General features: G+C 38.8%; 1 protein-coding gene across 1 annotated transcript in view; it reads left to right on the top strand.

The window, feature by feature from the left end:
* The window catches only part of TTC3 (tetratricopeptide repeat domain 3), a 147,452-nt gene that overhangs the window by 63,624 nt on the left and 66,748 nt on the right, over window positions 1-17,080 (top strand). The window contains exons 17-20 of the mRNA XM_021714458.1: window positions 8,627-8,711; window positions 10,635-10,769; window positions 14,575-14,655; window positions 16,465-16,577. Of these exons, the coding sequence (XP_021570133.1) occupies window positions 8,627-8,711; window positions 10,635-10,769; window positions 14,575-14,655; window positions 16,465-16,577 (414 nt within the window). The remainder of the gene's footprint in view (window positions 1-8,626; window positions 8,712-10,634; window positions 10,770-14,574; window positions 14,656-16,464; window positions 16,578-17,080) is intronic.

The raw sequence follows: 17,080 nt of genomic DNA, 5'->3' as shown, positions 1-17,080 counted from the left end.
TTCTTGGATTTCTTTGAGCAGCATTTTGTAGTTCTCATTGTAAAGGTCTTTCACTTCTCTCGTTAGCAAGATGCTGAGGTATTTCATTTTTTTTGTGGCTATTGTGAATGGAATTGTGCTTTTTTATTTGGGTCTCTGCCTCCTTGTTGGTGTATAGGAATACAACTGTCTTTTGCACGTTTATTTTGTACCCTGAGACTTTGCCAAAGCCCTTTATCAGTGCAAAGAGGTTTTTGACAGATTCTCTTGGATTTTCAAGGTATAGGATCATATCATCAGCATAGAGAGATAACTTGACTTCCTCTTTTCATATTTGGTTACCCCTGTTTTCCTTCTCATGTCTAATTGCCCGAGCTAGGACTTGCCACACAATGTTGAACAAGAGGGGTGAGAGTGGGCAGCCTTGTCTTGTTCCAGTTTTCAGGAGAAATGTTTCCAGTTTCTGTCCATTTAGCAATATGTTAGCTGTGGCTTTATCGTAGATGGCACTTACTATTTTGAGGTATGTTCCTTCTATATCTAGGTGTTTGAGGATTTTTATCAAGAAGCGATGCTGGATTTTATCAAAAACTTTTTCGGGATCTAATGAGATTATCATTTGGTTCTTGTTTTTACATCTGTTGATGTATTTAGTGACATTTATGGTCTTGTGAATGTTGAACCAGCCCTACATCCTGGGGATGAAGCCTGTTTGGTCATGGTGGATGATTTTGAGATGTGTTTTTGGAACTGATTTGCTAGAATCTTGTTGAGGATTTTAGCATCTATGTTCATAGATGGCCTGTAGTTCTCTTTTTTTGTTGGATCTTTACCCAGTTTGTGTATCAGTGTGATGTTAGCTTCGTAAAATGATTTAGGGAGAATTCCATCTTTCTCAATTACCTGGAATACTTTCAGTAGGATACGTTTTGTAGAATTCTGCTGGAAAGTCATCCGATCCAGGGCTTTTTTTTGGTTGGTAGTTTTCGTATGACAGAGTCCATTTCCTGGGTTGTTATTGGTCTATTTAGTGTCTTAATGTCTTCTTGTTTCAACGTGGGGAGGTTGTGTGATGTCAAAAAGTTCTCCATTTCATTTAGGTTATCAAGTTTGTTCCCATATAGGTGCACATAGTATTCTCTGATAATCTTTTGTATTTCTTTGGGGTCAGTTGTGATTTGATCTTTTGTATTTCTGATTGTGTTTATTTGAACTTTTTATTTCTTTTACTTGGTCATTTTGGCTAGGGGCCCATCAATCTTGTTAATTCTTTCAAAGAACCAGCTTTTTGTTTTGTTGATGTTTTCTATGATATTTTTGTTTTCTGTGTCTCGTATTTGGGCTCTTATTTTTGTGATTTGGATTCTTCTGCTAAAGTTGGAGTTTTGATGGTCTTTTCTTTATAGCTCCCTTAGGTGATTTGTTAGGCTTTCAAATTCCGATCTTTCCGTTTTCTTGATGTGTGCACATAGACATATAAATTCCCCTCTGAGAACTGCTTTCAGGGCATCCCAGAAGTTTTGGTAAGATGTTTCTTCATTTTCATTTGTTTCCAGGAATCTTTTAATTTCTGCTTTGATTTCAGTGTTGACGCAATAGTGTTTCAGCATCATGCTACTTAGTGTCCCTGTCTTTGTGGGCTTTGGGAAAATGTTGTTGGTGTTAATATTTATTTTTATTCCACTGTGGTCTGATAATATGCATGGCAAGATTTCAACCTTATGGAATTTGTTTTTGCTTGATTTATGGCCAAGGATGTGATCAATCTTGGATTATGTTCCATGTGGTGATGAGTAGAATGTGTATTCTGTGGTTGTTGAGGGAAATAATCTGTAGGTATCTATTTAGTCCACTTGGTCGAGTGTCAAGTTTAGGTTCTGGATCTCCTAGTTGATTTTTTGCCTCGATGATCTATCTAGGGCTGTCAGTGGGGTATTCAAGTCCCCTGCTATAATAGTGTTAGAGTCAATATCTTTTTCTAGTTTACTTAGTAGTTTCTTTATAAATGCAGGTGCTCCTGTGTTGGGTGTGTATATGTTTAGGATGGATATTTCTTGTTGATGGATTGAAACTTTCATCATTATGTAGTGTCCTTTTGCATCTTTTAAAATTTTTGATAGCTTGAAGGTTGTTTTGTCTGATATTAAACTTGAAACTCCTGCCTTCTTTTGTGATCTCATTTGCCTAGAAACTCGTTTTCCAACCTTTAACTTTTAGTCTGTGTGCATCCCTTGAAGTGAGATGAGTCTCCTGGATGCAGCAAATAATTGGGTCATGGTTTCTTATCCAGTCCACTATTCTGTGTCTTTTCAGTGGTGCATTTAGTCCATTCACATTCAGGCTGATTATTGAAATATGATTGTTTATCTCTGTCATGAGGTTCTTATAAAGTTTTTCCTTTGTTTGCTTGTTTTCTTTTGGCTTTGGGGTTAATGTATATTTGTGTTTTCAAGTTTCTTGTTGCACTATATTCTCTGCTATTTCTGTGCTCTGCTGTTCTCTTGGAAAGTGTGTGGTCAGTCTTTTTCTTCTTTCTTCTGTGCTTAATACCTTTTAAAGTGTCTTTTGTAGAGCTGGTCTGAAAGCTGCATAATCTCTTAGGGATTGGATGTCTGGGAAGGATTTTAATTCTCCATTACTGATGAAACTGAGCTTGGCTGGATAGGAAATTCTTGGTCTAAATTGTTTATCTCTGAGGACTTTGAATAAAGGGCTCCAGTCCCTTCTTGCTTGTAGTGTTTCTGCCAATAGGTCTGCTGCTATTCTGATTGGTTTTCCCTGGTAGGTAGTCTGACCTTTCTCTCTTGCTGCCTTTAGGATTTTTTCTTTTGTGCCTACTTTGTGTAGGTGAATTACTATGTGTCTAGGGGTTGGTCTTCTCATTTGATATCTTGTGGGGGTTCTCTGTATCTCTTGTGCTTGGTTGGTCATACCTCTGGTGAGATGGGGAAAGTTTTCTTGGATTACTTCCTAGAATACTTGCTCCAGGTTGTTCTCCATTTCCCTTTCTTCTTCTGGGATACCAATCAGGCGTAGGTTTGGCCTCTTGATATAATCACACATCTCTTGTAGGCTTTGTTCTTCCTGTCTGAGTCTTCTTTCTATGTTTTTTATAGATCGGGTCAATTCCATGTTCTGGTCTTCAAATTCTGAGATTCTTTCTTCAGCTAGATTAATTCTGCTTTCCATGATTGTCATCTTGTTATTTATTTTCTGGATGAAATTTTTATTGCCAGAATCTCTGTTACAAGTTCTTTCAGTGTTATATCTTGTCTTTCTTGAGTCCTATTCACTCTTTCCATCCATTCCCTAATCCCTGTCATATTCTGGGGACAGTCTTTGGTGACTTTCTTTGTTTGGGCACCAAGATCTTATTTTTCAGGAGTTTTGTCTTTGATACACATGAAATTGCCTGAGGTCTTCCTTTAGTTTTTCCTCATTTGTGATACATCTTGTTTTTCTCTTTAGTTCTGTTATTCAGTGTCAGTGGGAGAGGCTTCTGACGTTTGCTCAGACTTCTATTCTTCTCTGGTCCAGGCTCTGGGTTTGTTCTATTTTGAAATAGGATGGTGGATGGGAAACTTTACTGTCTCTTGTAGTTTTTGACATTCAAATAAAGTGCGGGATGGGGGCACCAGGAATCAGATGCTACTTGCAAATTAAAATGTTCACTTATTGTGGTATGTGTTCCCTGAGACCCACTCCCCACTACCACTCTATATGATGATGCAAAGCAGAAACCAATGCAGAAGCAATTGAACACATACACACACACTCCAAAACAAACTGGAATAACAGCAAAGTGAAACGAAACAATCAGCAACAAAAGGACCCCCAAGAAACTAAACACACACACACACACACACATGCCTAGCACAAAGTGAATAGAGAAGAAAAACAGAAAGACCGAAGGGGAAAAAAAAGGTAGGGGGGGACTTAGGTTGAACCCTCACACATCTGTTGCCATACCCCTTAAACTATAAGAAATGAATATAAAAAAGACCCAGAAGAACAAAAGAACAAAAACCAACAACCACAACAAAATCAAAAGATGAACACTCAATCATTCACATACACACATAAACAGAAAATGACAAATAAAAGAAGAAACAGAAAAAGAAAAATTAAAAAAATATTTTTTTGGAAGGATATGCAGATCAAACCCTCATATACACATTCATGCACAAAGGAAAAATATTTTAAAAATAGATGAACTAACAAGCAGACTGTCAAAAAAATTTCTTTAATTAAAAAATAATCAAAAATTTAAAAAACAAAAACAAACCAATAAAAAAACCTGCCCTCTTGTGGCAGGCTCTGTAATTGTTCCTCTAATCGGGTCTCTCCTGTAGAGCCCTCTTTCAGTCTCTCCTCAGGAAATGAAGCAGGGACAGAGGAGGGGCAGTGGAGGTGGGTGGGGCTACAGGCTTCCCCTCTCACTCTGGTATGGTCAGAGAGATCTCTAGTAGGGATGTACGGGACTGTCTCTTCCCCAGTTATGTACTGTCACTGGGGTGGCACAGCCAGACCTATCCTGAAATGGAGTTCTCCTATTGCAACTGACGTCCAGGCTCCACCTGGGTTTGTCCCTCTCAGTCGTGGCCCAGCTGTCTGGGTCTGATGTTCAGAGGATTTCTGGGGAGTAGGGGGTTTGGGTCAGCCCTGGACTCACCACTGATCTCTTTGGAGTTCTTACTCCACCTTTTCTGGCCACACCCTTTGCCCCACAGCTGGATCAGGGTAAGGGGTGGGGCTCCTGGAACTCAGCACTTGTCAGGTCCTTCTGAAGTTTGTGCTCTCAGGATATTCCCTTTGGGCCATGATCAAGTCCTGAGTAGTTGATCTGCTAGTCACAGAGATCGGATCTGTTGATCCATGGTGAGCAAGTCAGAGCATTTTCCTGCCCTGCCTTCAGTATGGTGGGGGTGCCTCTCTTGTCCTCTTCCATGGGAACTTGTCTCTGGACTCCATCTGCAGCTCCTTCCAGCACCCTGCAAGCTGCTGAAGTGATGAGGCAAAGCCCAGAGCAGTCTTTCTCCTGCTTCAATGGTGAGGGTGTGCCTGGGGCAATAGTGTCTCCCGGTGGCTTTTCCAAAGGAAAACTTCTGTCTGTTTTAAAAAAACAATGGTGCACCACTTCTGCAACCCAGGAAGAGCCAGAGACGAAGTAGAGAAGCTGCAGCACCACCTGTTGCACCAGCGGGCCACCCACTCACGAGCCCCACTTAGACAGTCTCTCCCAGTGTTTTCTTGCCAGGGAGGGTTTGTTGACTTTAAAAAAAAAAAAGGAAAAGAAAGACAATGGCACTTGGCTTCTGTGTCCCGGGAATCGCTAGGGCCCAAGCCCAGATGCTGTGGTACTAGCCGCTGCAACAGGAGAGCCCTGGCGGCTAGCTCCCTAGCCCTTACTCAGTCATCCACTCACATGCCCACTTGCTCACCAGCACATACACAAAATTTTTCATACACTCACTCAGTCACACGGGGACTCGTATAGTCCAACTGGCTCGGCCGCCATCTTCCCCACCTCCTCTCCTTCATTTCTTTTTTTTTCTTTTTCTTTTTTTTTGAGTTGGAGTCTCACTCTGTCACCCAGACTGGAGTGCAGTGTCTGCTCCCGGCCACCATAGCCTCAACCTGCTGGACTCTGGCGATCCTTCCACCTCAGCCTTCCAAGTGGCCAGAATTACAGGCGTGCGCTACCACACCTGGGTGATTTTTTGATTTATTGTAGAGATGAGGTCTTGCTGCCCAGGCGGGTCTCGAACCCATGAGCTCAGGCAATCCACTCACCTCAGCCTCCCAAAGGTGCAGGATTACAGATTGAGCCACCGAGCCCGGCTTCCTTCATTTCTTTTTTTTTTTTTTTTTTTTTTTGAGTTGGAGTCTCACTCGGTCGCCCAGACTGGAGTGCAGTGGCCACTCCCAGCCACCGCAGCCTCGACCTGCTGGGCTCCGGCGATCCTTCCGCCTCAGCCTTCCAAGTAGCCGGAATTACAGGCATGCGCTACCACGCCCGGCTGGTTTTTTTTTTTTATTTATTGTAGAGATGAGGTCTCGCTGCCCAGGCGGGTCTCGAACCCACGGGCTCAGGCAATCCACTCACCTCAGCCTCCCAAAGGTGCGGGATTACAGGCTGAGCCACCAAGCCCGGCTTTCCTTCATTTCTTAAGGCTAAATCCATGATAGGTGTTACAGGGAGAATGATATGAATATCAAAAACACGAAGAGAAATTAGTACAGCCCTCGTTTTTTCAAAGATGATCATTTTGTAATGCTGCTTTAAAAATTAAATACAAAACAGGGACACAATATACTATGTAATTCTATAACTTATTAGAAAAATCCTAAGACTTCTTCCCTGCCCTCTTCTCCATCCCTAAAGAAACTATATCCTAATAAATAATCATTTTTTAAATGCACAATTGTAATTTAACCTGTTTTGTTAAAGGCAAGTTTATTTTCCTGATGTTGTGTTTCACTTTCAAACTGAACGCTTCTTATTTGATATCTACTTCATGGGGTTATTTCATGATTAAATGGAATAACCACATAAAACACTTAGAGTCCTGGAATATAGTAAATCCTCAGTATACTTCAGTTGTCATTATTGTTATTACTGTCATTTTCATTGTTATCAGAATAGCTCTGGCCTACAGCTTGCTTTTTTTTATATCTTACAAAATATCTTATTATCTTCCCATATCAGCCATAAAATCTACCTTCTTTATTTTCATGGCTGCAGCATTTTTTATAGTATAGATGTATTTCCCATTGTTGTATATTTAGGCTCTCTGCTCCTCTTTTCTCCTTCACTTTTTTTTCTTCCTCCACCTCTCTCTTCCTTTCTTTTTTTTCTTCTTTTGAAGAGGATAAATCAGGCATTATTTTAGTAAACATCCTTGCACATGCATTTCTACACTTGTTAGTGTGTATTTGAATAAGTTGTTTCTAGAGTGGGATTGCTGTGTCGAAGGGGATGTATAATTTTACCTTTGATAGATTTTTACCAAACTCTTCTCTCAGAAAATGAACATTCTTACCAAACTACAAGATGGTGTGGTATTAATATTGATTGATTGATTGTGTTTGACTCAGTGTCTGGCACAGAGCTTCCCAAATGTTTGGAGTTTCCTGAATGAAAGCAGTGTCTTGTGTTATTCCTACTGAACATCTTTCCTTGTACTAGAGTTTATGCTATGACTTGAGGCAATATCTCAGATTGCTTCAGAGTGGGGTCTGGTCATCAGAAAGACCGAGCACTTGATTCACCCCCATACCCAACCTCCAAGGAGGGGAGGAAGATTGAAAATGAGTTCAGTCACTAATTGTCAGTGGTTTAATCAGTTGTGCCTATATGCCTATGCAATGAAACCTCAATATGACCCCTAAACAAGTGTTTGGGGAGCTTCTGGGTTGGTGAACACATCGATGTGCTGGGAAAGTGGCATACCTGGAGAGAACATGAAGCTTCTTACACCTCCAGCCTTTGTATACATCTCATCTCTGTGGTTGTTCCTGAGTTGTATCCTTTATAATAAGCCAGTAATAGTGGTCGGGCATGATGACTCACACCTGTAATTCCAGCACACTTTGAGAGGCGGGAGGATCGCTTGAGCCCAGGAGTTTGAGAATAGCTGAGCAACAACAGTGAAACCTCATCTCTACAAAAAAATTTAAAGATATTCTGAGCACGGTGGTGCACACTTTGTAGTCCTAGCTACTCAGGAGATTGAGGCAGGAGGATCACCTGAGCCCTGGAGGTTAAGGCTCTGGTGAACCATGGTTGTGCCACTGCACTTCAGCCTGGGTGATAGAGTGAGCCTCTGACTCAACAAAACAAAACATCGGTATATTAAATAAGCGCTTTCTTGAGTTCTGTGCATTGTTCTAGTGAACCTAAAGAGGGGAACATGGGAACCCACAAGTTTATAATTGGTGGGGCAGAAGTGTGGATAATCTGGGCACCCCACTTGTGGCTGATGTTAGTAGTGAGGGCAGTCTTATTGGACCAAGCCTTTAACCTGTGGGTTCCATGCTAATTCTGGGAGTTGTTGTCAGAACTGAGTTGCATTACTGGCTACTTAGTTGTTGGATGGTTGAATCGATGTGGAAAAATGTCAAGTATTTGGTGTTGGGAAAAAAAACACCCATTTTGTGTCAAAAATGCTGAAAATTCCATATAGAGTGCTTGAATCTTCTTTACTCTCACCAACTTTGGGGGTAAGAATTTCTGAAATAGTGATATTAGTACATTTTCACTGGAGATATTGAGCATCTTCCCATTGTTTACTGGGCACATTTCTTGGTTCAAGACTAGGTTGTTACTAATGACTGCAGATTTGTAATAACTTTTGATGATCAGAGCAAATACTTCCTAAATTTTCTTTTATTCCCCTCACAAGTTATTTTTCCATATCATCTTTATAATAGGTTCATCTGGTCTCCTTTTACCTCTGATTTTATAGGGACTTTTATTGAGATTGCATGTATTTAGAGATTAATTTGAGGGAGGAATTGGCATCTTGGTAATACTTCTATTCAGGAACTTGTGTGACTCTCCATTTACTCAGTAAATACATTTTTTCTTTATATGTCAGACTGTTTTATTTTAAAATGATTCAAAACAAACGCTTTTCTCTTTTAGTTCTAGTTCACAATTGACTTTACCAATAGATTGGAAAAACATCTTGGAAAAACAGTTTTCTAAATCTTCCAGAGCTGCCCGCCAGGTAATGGAGAAGACATTTACAATGGAAAAAGTAAAACTCTGAACAAAACATTTTCACATCAATAAAGTTCTAGTCATGTACGTCTCTAAGATGTAATTTTTAATAATTTTAATTATAGACATGTAATTTATGACTGCTAACAATTCAAACTATCACAAATTTAAATATTAGCATGATAATTATGCTAGCCAGAGGTTTAACTAATGGTTAACACTACAGAATTGCTTCCCAAAGATTTACCAATAGTATTAACTTTAAATATTTTTAGGATTTGAATAATTTAAAAGATTTAAAAACTTGCAGTTTCATTATACCTACTCAATAATTGTTTAAGAGCAAACTTTGTATTCTTTGAATGATTTAACTTTAATCAGATAACCGTGTATAAAATTCATTCTATGTTTTTTAGTGATGAAAATCTAGAATATTTGTTTTATAATACGTGGTTCATTTTTTAGGTATACATAATGGATCTCTTAAAGGACAAATATATTACTAATAATTTGCTTAAAAGTATTTTTTGAGGATTTTTTACAGTTGGAGATTTTTAAATTATTTCTTACATTGATTTTACTGACTCTAAAAACCATGAAGGACTTAAATAGAAGACAGCTTGTGATGATAAGATTATTTAAATAAATATGATAGTTCTTTTTTCTTTGGTTTTTTTTTTTGAGTCAGAGTCTCACTCTGTCACCCAGGTTGGAGTGCAGTGGCACGGTTATGGCTACCGCAATCTTGACCTGCTGGACTCAGGCGATCCTTCCACCTCAGCCTTCCAAATAGCTGAGACTACAGGTGCCTGGCAAATTGTAGAGACAAGGTCTTGCCAAGTTGCCCAGGCTGGTCTTGAACCCCTGGGCTCAGGCAGTCCTCTCACCTCAGCCTCCCAAAGTACTGGGATTATAGGCGTGAGCCACTGTGCCCAGCCTGATAGTTATTTTTGAGGCTTCTTTTTTTTTTCAACACATTTTTATTAATGCTCCCATGTGCTAAAGACAGAGATACTTGGTGTATGGTGATGTGATTCATCCTGCTCTGGTAGAGCTTTCAGTACAGATCATTTATATTGTATTGTATTGAAAGGAATAACTTCCATTAAAAATATGAAGCTATATGAATCTGTTTTCTAGAATGAGAAAGAAAGTTGGGCATGGTAGCGCATGTCTATAGTCCCAGCTAGTCAGGAGGCTGAGGCGGGAGGATTGGTTGACCCCTGGAATTTGAGGTTGCAGTGTGCTTTGATTGTGCCTGAGAATAGCCACGCACTCCAGCCTGGACAACATAGTAAGACTTCATCTTGTTCAAAAAAAAAAAGAAGAATGAGAAAGAGATGAAAACTGATTTAATTTATACAAGACTAATAAAAAGCATTTGTGAGGATAGCATGCCATCTTCTGTAACTTCAAATTTATATCTTAAATATGGCCATCAACCGGGCTCGGTGGCTCAGCCTGTAATCCCGCGCCTTCGGGAGGCTGAGGTGAGTGGATTGCCTGAGCCCGCGGGTTCGAGACCCGCCTGGGCAGCGAGACCTCATCTCGACAATAAACCAAAACATCAGCTGGGCGTGGTAGCGCGCGCCTGTAATTCCGGCTACTCGGAAGGCTGAGGCGGAAGGATCGCCGGAGCCCAGCAGGTCGAGGCTGCGGTGACCGGGAGCGGTCACTGCACTCCAGTCTGGGTGACAGAGTGAGACTCCAACTCAAAAAAAAAAATATGGCCATCATTGAGCTTTTTAAATACTATAACAAAAGTCAAGTTTATGTGAGAGCTGCTCTTTTCCATACATATTTTGGGAGAGCATTCTCCTAAACTTTGATGTGTTAGATGGAAACCAGCAGAGTTTTTGTTAATATGTGGCATCTTTTGTTTTATATTAAAAGTGTATAGGTTATTGATTACTGAAATATTTTTTTGCAGGATTTTGCTAATATACTGAAGATGCTGAGAAGTTTAATTCAAGATGGTTATGCAGCTTTGTTGGAGCAACGTTGCCGCAGTGCTGCACAAGCCTTTACAGAGTTGCTGGATGGCTTAGATCCTCAGAAAATAAAGGTAAAATTGCTGTATTATAACTTGTTTATCAGGGCTAATGCATCTCAGATGAATGTAGGAAAAGAGAGAATCAAGGCTTTTTAACTCATTTTATTAACATACCTTAGACCTTGCTGAGATCGACTGAAACTACTTCAGGTTGTGGAAAGTAGGTACTACTTCAGTTCAAACCTTAAGGTTATGTTCATTGTTTGATCCATGTTTATGCTCTCATCTTGATTTGGGGCCATTAGAACTGACTTTTTCTATTATTAGAGTATTAAATCAAGGATTTGGACTCACTTTAATCACATCTTTTCGTCCAGAAAGAAAGGGCAAGCATACTTTGTTTTATTGTGCTTAACTTTATTGCACTCTGTAGATATTACAGTTTTTATAAATTGGAGGTTTGTGGCAATCCTGCATTGAGCAAGTCTGTTGGTGTGATTTTTCCAAAAGTATGTGCTCCCTTTGGTCTCTGTGTTACATTTTTATAATTCTCACAGTGTGTCAAACCTTTTCATTATTATTATCACTATATCTGTTATGGTGATCTGTAATCAGTGATCTGATGTGACTATTGTACTTGTTTTGGGGTGCCACAACCTGTGCCCATATAAGAACTTAAGTGTTGTATGTGGTCTGACTTCTTCACTGACCAGTTATAGCTACCCCTATCCCCTTGGGCCTCTCTGTTTCCTGAGACACAAAAGTATTGAAATTAGGCCAGTTAATGACCCGATAATGTTCTATCAGTGTTCAAGTGAAAGGAAAAGGTGTACATCTCTTAATTTAAATCAAAAGTTAGAAATGTTTAAGCTTAATGAGGAAGGCTTGTTGAAGGGTGAGATAGGCTGAAAGCTAGGCCTCTTGCACCAAACAGTTAACCAAGTTTAGAATACAAAGAAGAGGTTTCTGAAGGAAATGAAAAGTACTACTCCGGTGAACACATGAATGACAAGAAAGTGAAACAGCCTTATTGCTAACATAGAGTTTTAGTGGTCTGGATTGAAGAGCAAACCAGCCACACCTTCCTTTAAGCCAAAGCCTAATCCAGAGCTGGGCCCTATCTCTCTTTAATTCTGTGAAGGCTGAGAGAGTTGAGGATACTGCAGAAAAAAACTTTGAAGCAGGGTTTGATTAATGAAGTTTAAGGAAAGAAGCCATCTTTATAACATAAAAGTAGAAGGTATAGCAGCTGATGTAAAAGCTATAGCAAGTTATCTAGAAAATCGAGTAAAGATACTTGTTTAAGGAAGCTCCTCTAACAACAGATTTTCAACGTAGGCAACACAGCCTTCTACTGAACTTTCATAGCTAAAGAGGAGAAGTCAGTGCCTGGCATTAAATCTCCAAAGGACAGGCTTTCTTGTTAAGGGCTGATGCAGCCGGTGACTCAAGTTGAAACCAGTGCTCATTTACCGTTTAATTCCAGAGCCCTTAAGAATTGTGCTGAGCTGGGCTCAGTGGCTCAGCCTGTAATCCCACTCTTTGGGAGGCTGAGGTGAGTGGATTGCCTGAACCCATGGGTTCGAGACCCGCCTGGGCAACTTGGCGAGACTTCATCTCTACAATAAAAAAAAAAAAAAAATCAGCTGGGCATGGTAGCGCGTGCCTGTAATTCCAGCTACTCGGAAGGTTGAGGCGGAAGGATCACCGGAGCCCAGCAGGTCGAGGCTCCAGTGGCTGGGAGCTGCCACTGCACTCCAGTGTGGGCGACCGAGTGAGACTCCAACTCAAAAAAAAAAAAAGAATTGTGCTGAATCTACTCTGCCTGGGCTCTAGAAATAGAACAACAAAACCTGATGACAGTACATTTGTTTACAGCATGGTTTTCTAAATATTTGAAGCCCACTGTTGAGAACTATTGCTCAGAAAAAAAGATTCCTTTGAAAATATTACTGCTCATTGATAATGCATCTGGTTACCCAAGAGCTCTGATGGAGAAGTACAAGGAGATTATTGTTGTTTTCATGTCTGCTAACACTATTCTGAAGCCCATGGATCAAGGAGTGATTTCAACTTTCAAGTCTTATTAGATAAGAAACACATTTTATAAGGCTATAGCTGCCATGGAATGTGATTCCTTTGATGGATCTAGGCCAAGTAAATTGAAAACCTTTTGGAAAGGAGTCACCATTCTAGATGCCATTAAGAACATTTGACTCATGGGAAGAAGTCAAAATATCAACATTAGTAAGAGTTTGGAAGAAGTGTATTCCAGCCCTCATGGATGATTTTGAGGGATTACTTCCTTAAAGGAGAAAGTAACCATAGGTTTGGTTGAAATAGCAAGAGAACTAGAATTAGAAATAGAGCCTGAAAATGTGCCTGAATTGGTGCAATCTCATAATACTTGAAAGGATGAGGAGTTGCTTCTTGTGAATGAACAAAGAAAGTAGTTTTTTGAGATGGAATCTGCTCCTTATGAGGATGCTATGTGGAAATGATAAACTTTGTTGATCAACCAGTGGCAAGGTGTGAGAAGATTGACTCCAATTTTGAAAGAAATTCTAGTATGGGTAAATCATTACCAAATAGCATCACATGCTACAGACAAATCTTTTGTAAAGGGTAGAGCCAATTGATACAGCAGAATTCATTGTTGTTTTATTTTAAGGAATTGCCACAACCCCAATTTTCAGCAACTACCATCCTAATCAGTCAACAACTGTCAACGTCAAGGCAAAACTGTCTACCAGCAAAAAGATCGTGACTCACCTAAGGCTTAGATGATTACTAGCATTTGTAACAATGTATATATATGCTTTGTGGGGAGGGTCTCACTCTGTTGCCCAGGCTGTAGTGCAGTGGCGTGATCATGGCTCACCGCAGCCTCAACCTCCTGGGTTTAGGTGATCCTTCTGCTTCAGTGTCCCACATAGCTGGGACTACAGGTGTGTGTCACCATGCTCAGCGAATTTTCTGATTTTTTTGGTAAAGATGAGGTCTTGCTGTATTGCTTAGGCTGGTCTCAAACTCCTGGGCTCAAGCAGTCTTCCTGCCACAGCCTCCCAAAGTGCTGAGATTACAGGCATGAACCACTCCACCAGGCCTATAATGCATTTTTTAATCAAGGTGTGTACATTATTTTTGGACATAATGTTGCAACTTAATAGATTATAGTATTGTGTGAAGGTAACTCTTATATGCACTTGAAACAAAAACTCTTCTTGTGATTCACTTTATTACAGTATTTTTATTTTGGTGATCTAGACCCAAGCCTTTAATATCTCTGTGGTATGTCTGTACTAGCTAGGTATATATGTAGCTTAGATAAGGTTGTAGGAGAACAAATATCTTAATCTGTCACTGGTACCCCTTATGTACATAAGAATATTACTTTAATTAGAAGTTATTCTAAGAGAGAGAGAGAGAAACTAGTGCTGCCAAAGTTACAGACCATGTGATGCTGGCAATTGCTGAGCTTGCACGTTGGGCACCAGATGATGCTGAGTGGGGTGCACTACAAGACCCATGGATTCTTTGACTCATTTCTAAAATGAATTTTAGAGCAGCCAGCAAAGTTTTCAAGCAAAGAAAATTATTAGAGAAAGAAGAGAAAAAGGAAAATTCATGCAGAAAGACCTACTATGGGCAAGTTTTTCAAAGAAGAAAAACTGCCGATTCTTTGTTTTTAATACTTGATAACAATATAACTATTTATCTTTGCAAAATATGCTTTCTAATTCTATTTAGCCTTTAGCCCAATCATGGTTAGTGAGATTTTATTACACTTCTTTTTCTATTGTGAATAAAAGGTTAGGATGATGCAATGTGGGAAGAAATATGTTCAGATTTTTAACAAAAGCATTTTTGTTGACAGCAATTGAACCTGGCCATGATTAACTATGTCTTAGTAGTCTATGGACTTGCTGTTTCTCTACTTGGAATAGGACAGCCTGAGGTAAGGTTTATAGCAGAGGTAATACACAATCAAAAATATAACATTGATATATCTTATAAAAGTTTTCTCATTTTGACTCATTGCCTTCTTTATACTTTCTGATAATTTTGTCTGAAATATGTCAGTTTAATTTAGTTTGTGTTTTTAAAGAAAATCTGATTTGTTTCCTATAAGACTATGTCAGGCAACTGGTTGTACTCTACTTTTTATTTGTATGAAATGTAAGCAAGCTAATTTATCATGATTGATAGATTTCGGAAATAATGTGGGATAAAGGCAAGTTGGAGGACATAAGCATTATAATTCTACTTATATGCAATTTGGAAAACATGGAGAATAATACTATGTATATTTTATGGATATCTGTGCATCTTGTAAAAGTAAAGAAAGGTGTACTGTTCTTGCATCAAATTTAAGATTATGGTTGCTTTCAGTGCTGGAAGAAAGGAGTGTACCTGAGAAGGTTAAAAGTCAAGCTGTTTTACTAGAAAAACAATAGTAAAAATGATAATGATAATATCTCCTAGTTCTGGGTGGTGAGTACTTGGGTATTTTATTATATCTGGAGTGTAGGCTTCCCATAACTGCACACAATCACTGTATAGCTCTGAGCTTCCATGTCTTCCATGAGTCATACTTCTTCTTTGCTCTTCTGGAACATTTACCTACCTTCACTGTTTGGCATTTTAACTTTGATTTCAGTGGTTTTGGATTTTCTATAAATATTGAAGTGCTCTAAAATGACCTCAAGTATAGGTTATCCTCCCCTGGCTAAATGAAGGCTTAACCCTAAATTGTTACCTAATGAGTATCTCAGCTGTCTTTGATGTTCCACTCTCTCCCAGTGGTCCACAGTATGTGAGGTTCATTTTCCTTGTTCTCAGTGTGACAGAGGAATGTCTTCCATAAATGGCTGCCTATTTTCCAAGAGATCCTTGGAGACAGGACTTCATGATTTTAGTTTTATTCTACAGAATAATAATAAATATTATATCTTGTCTTATCAGAATTGAAGAAATAGTTTATTACATTTGTGATTTACTAAAAAATATTGAGATTAATTTGGAAAAAAACAAAACAGGTGTGGTTAGAACTTACATATTTAAAAGAATTTCATCAGAGTTATCTCCTAAGGAAGCCATGTGTTTACTCCAGTATAACTCTTCCTTCAGATTTTTGGAATGCCTCCTTTGTAATAGGTTTCAAAGCTCCATTTTGAAGTGACATTTCTTTTTTACACAATGGAGTTACTAATATCTCTTAAAAGTAAGTGTTTTTGGATATTTTCCCCAAAAACAGAATTCATTCAACTCAGTAGTTTCCCACTGTTGAAAATATTAAAAAAAGAATACACTCTAAGCTCTGTTAAGTTGTTACTAAAAGGCTATTTTTAAGAAAGAGCTTTCATCTGTCTTATGCCATGAAACCTTGTTGGGATGTCATTAAAATGCTAGTCCTTCCAAGAGTGCAGCACTTACTAGGACATATGTCATGGTGTGTTTGCACCAAAATCAATCTTTTTACACCATGATTTTACACCTTTTAGCATAGCCAGCACATTCCAGGTCCCAAGTGTGTACTAGTGAATAAATGCTCATAGAATTGGCTGTCAGATGTTCAGAATTGGTTTGGTTGAATTTTATACAATTCCTAAGAGAATGAAATGCAGAAAGTATGATTTTGCCACAGGAATTTGGAGATATGTAGTTGTTATTTTAATTTTACACAAAAAGACCCAGCCTTCAGATAAAATCTGTTATAGCATTTCTCTTTTTGTGTAAATGATCATTGCTCTCACTGCCATTGAAGGAATTATCTGAAGCTGAAAACCAGTTTAAGAGGATCATTGAACACTACCCCAGTGAGGGACTTGATTGCTTGGCCTACTGTGGAATTGGAAAAGTATATTTGAAAAAAAACAGGTTAGTAGAAACTACATACTTTAAGCTCTAGGCTGATTACTCATTCCAAGTCTAATGTGATGATGATCCCTTTTTGGGAATTATTTTGTTATCTTCTCTATAGGGCACACTATTATAATTGCAATTTACTTTGAGGACCTGGCATTTCACTATCAATATTAATTACTAAAGCAAGGCCAATCATTGCAATTCTTGGTGCTTTCTAATTTTGAATCTAATAAGAAAGTCAATAGTAGAGTAATTTGACATTAAAGATTTAATATTATTTAGTCTGCATCATCTATAAATTGTAACTGAATTGATATGTATTAATGCTTTTAAAATCTGATTGTATAATTTTTTGGTTAAATACTTATTTTTTGAAAATTTGCATAAAGATTATTTATTTATTTATTTTTATTTTATTTTTTTGAGTTGGAGTCTCACTCTGGCGCCCAGGCTGGAGTGCAGTGGCACACTCACAGCCACCCCAGCATCGACATGCTGGGCTCCGGCAATCCTTC

Source organism: Carlito syrichta, unplaced genomic scaffold, assembly GCF_000164805.1.
Source record: "Carlito syrichta isolate Samal-C Ts95f unplaced genomic scaffold, Tarsius_syrichta-2.0.1 Scaffold305651, whole genome shotgun sequence".
In the NCBI taxonomy this organism is placed as follows: Eukaryota; Metazoa; Chordata; class Mammalia; order Primates; family Tarsiidae; genus Carlito; species Carlito syrichta.
This window is presented reverse-complemented; position numbering and strand designations above follow the sequence as displayed.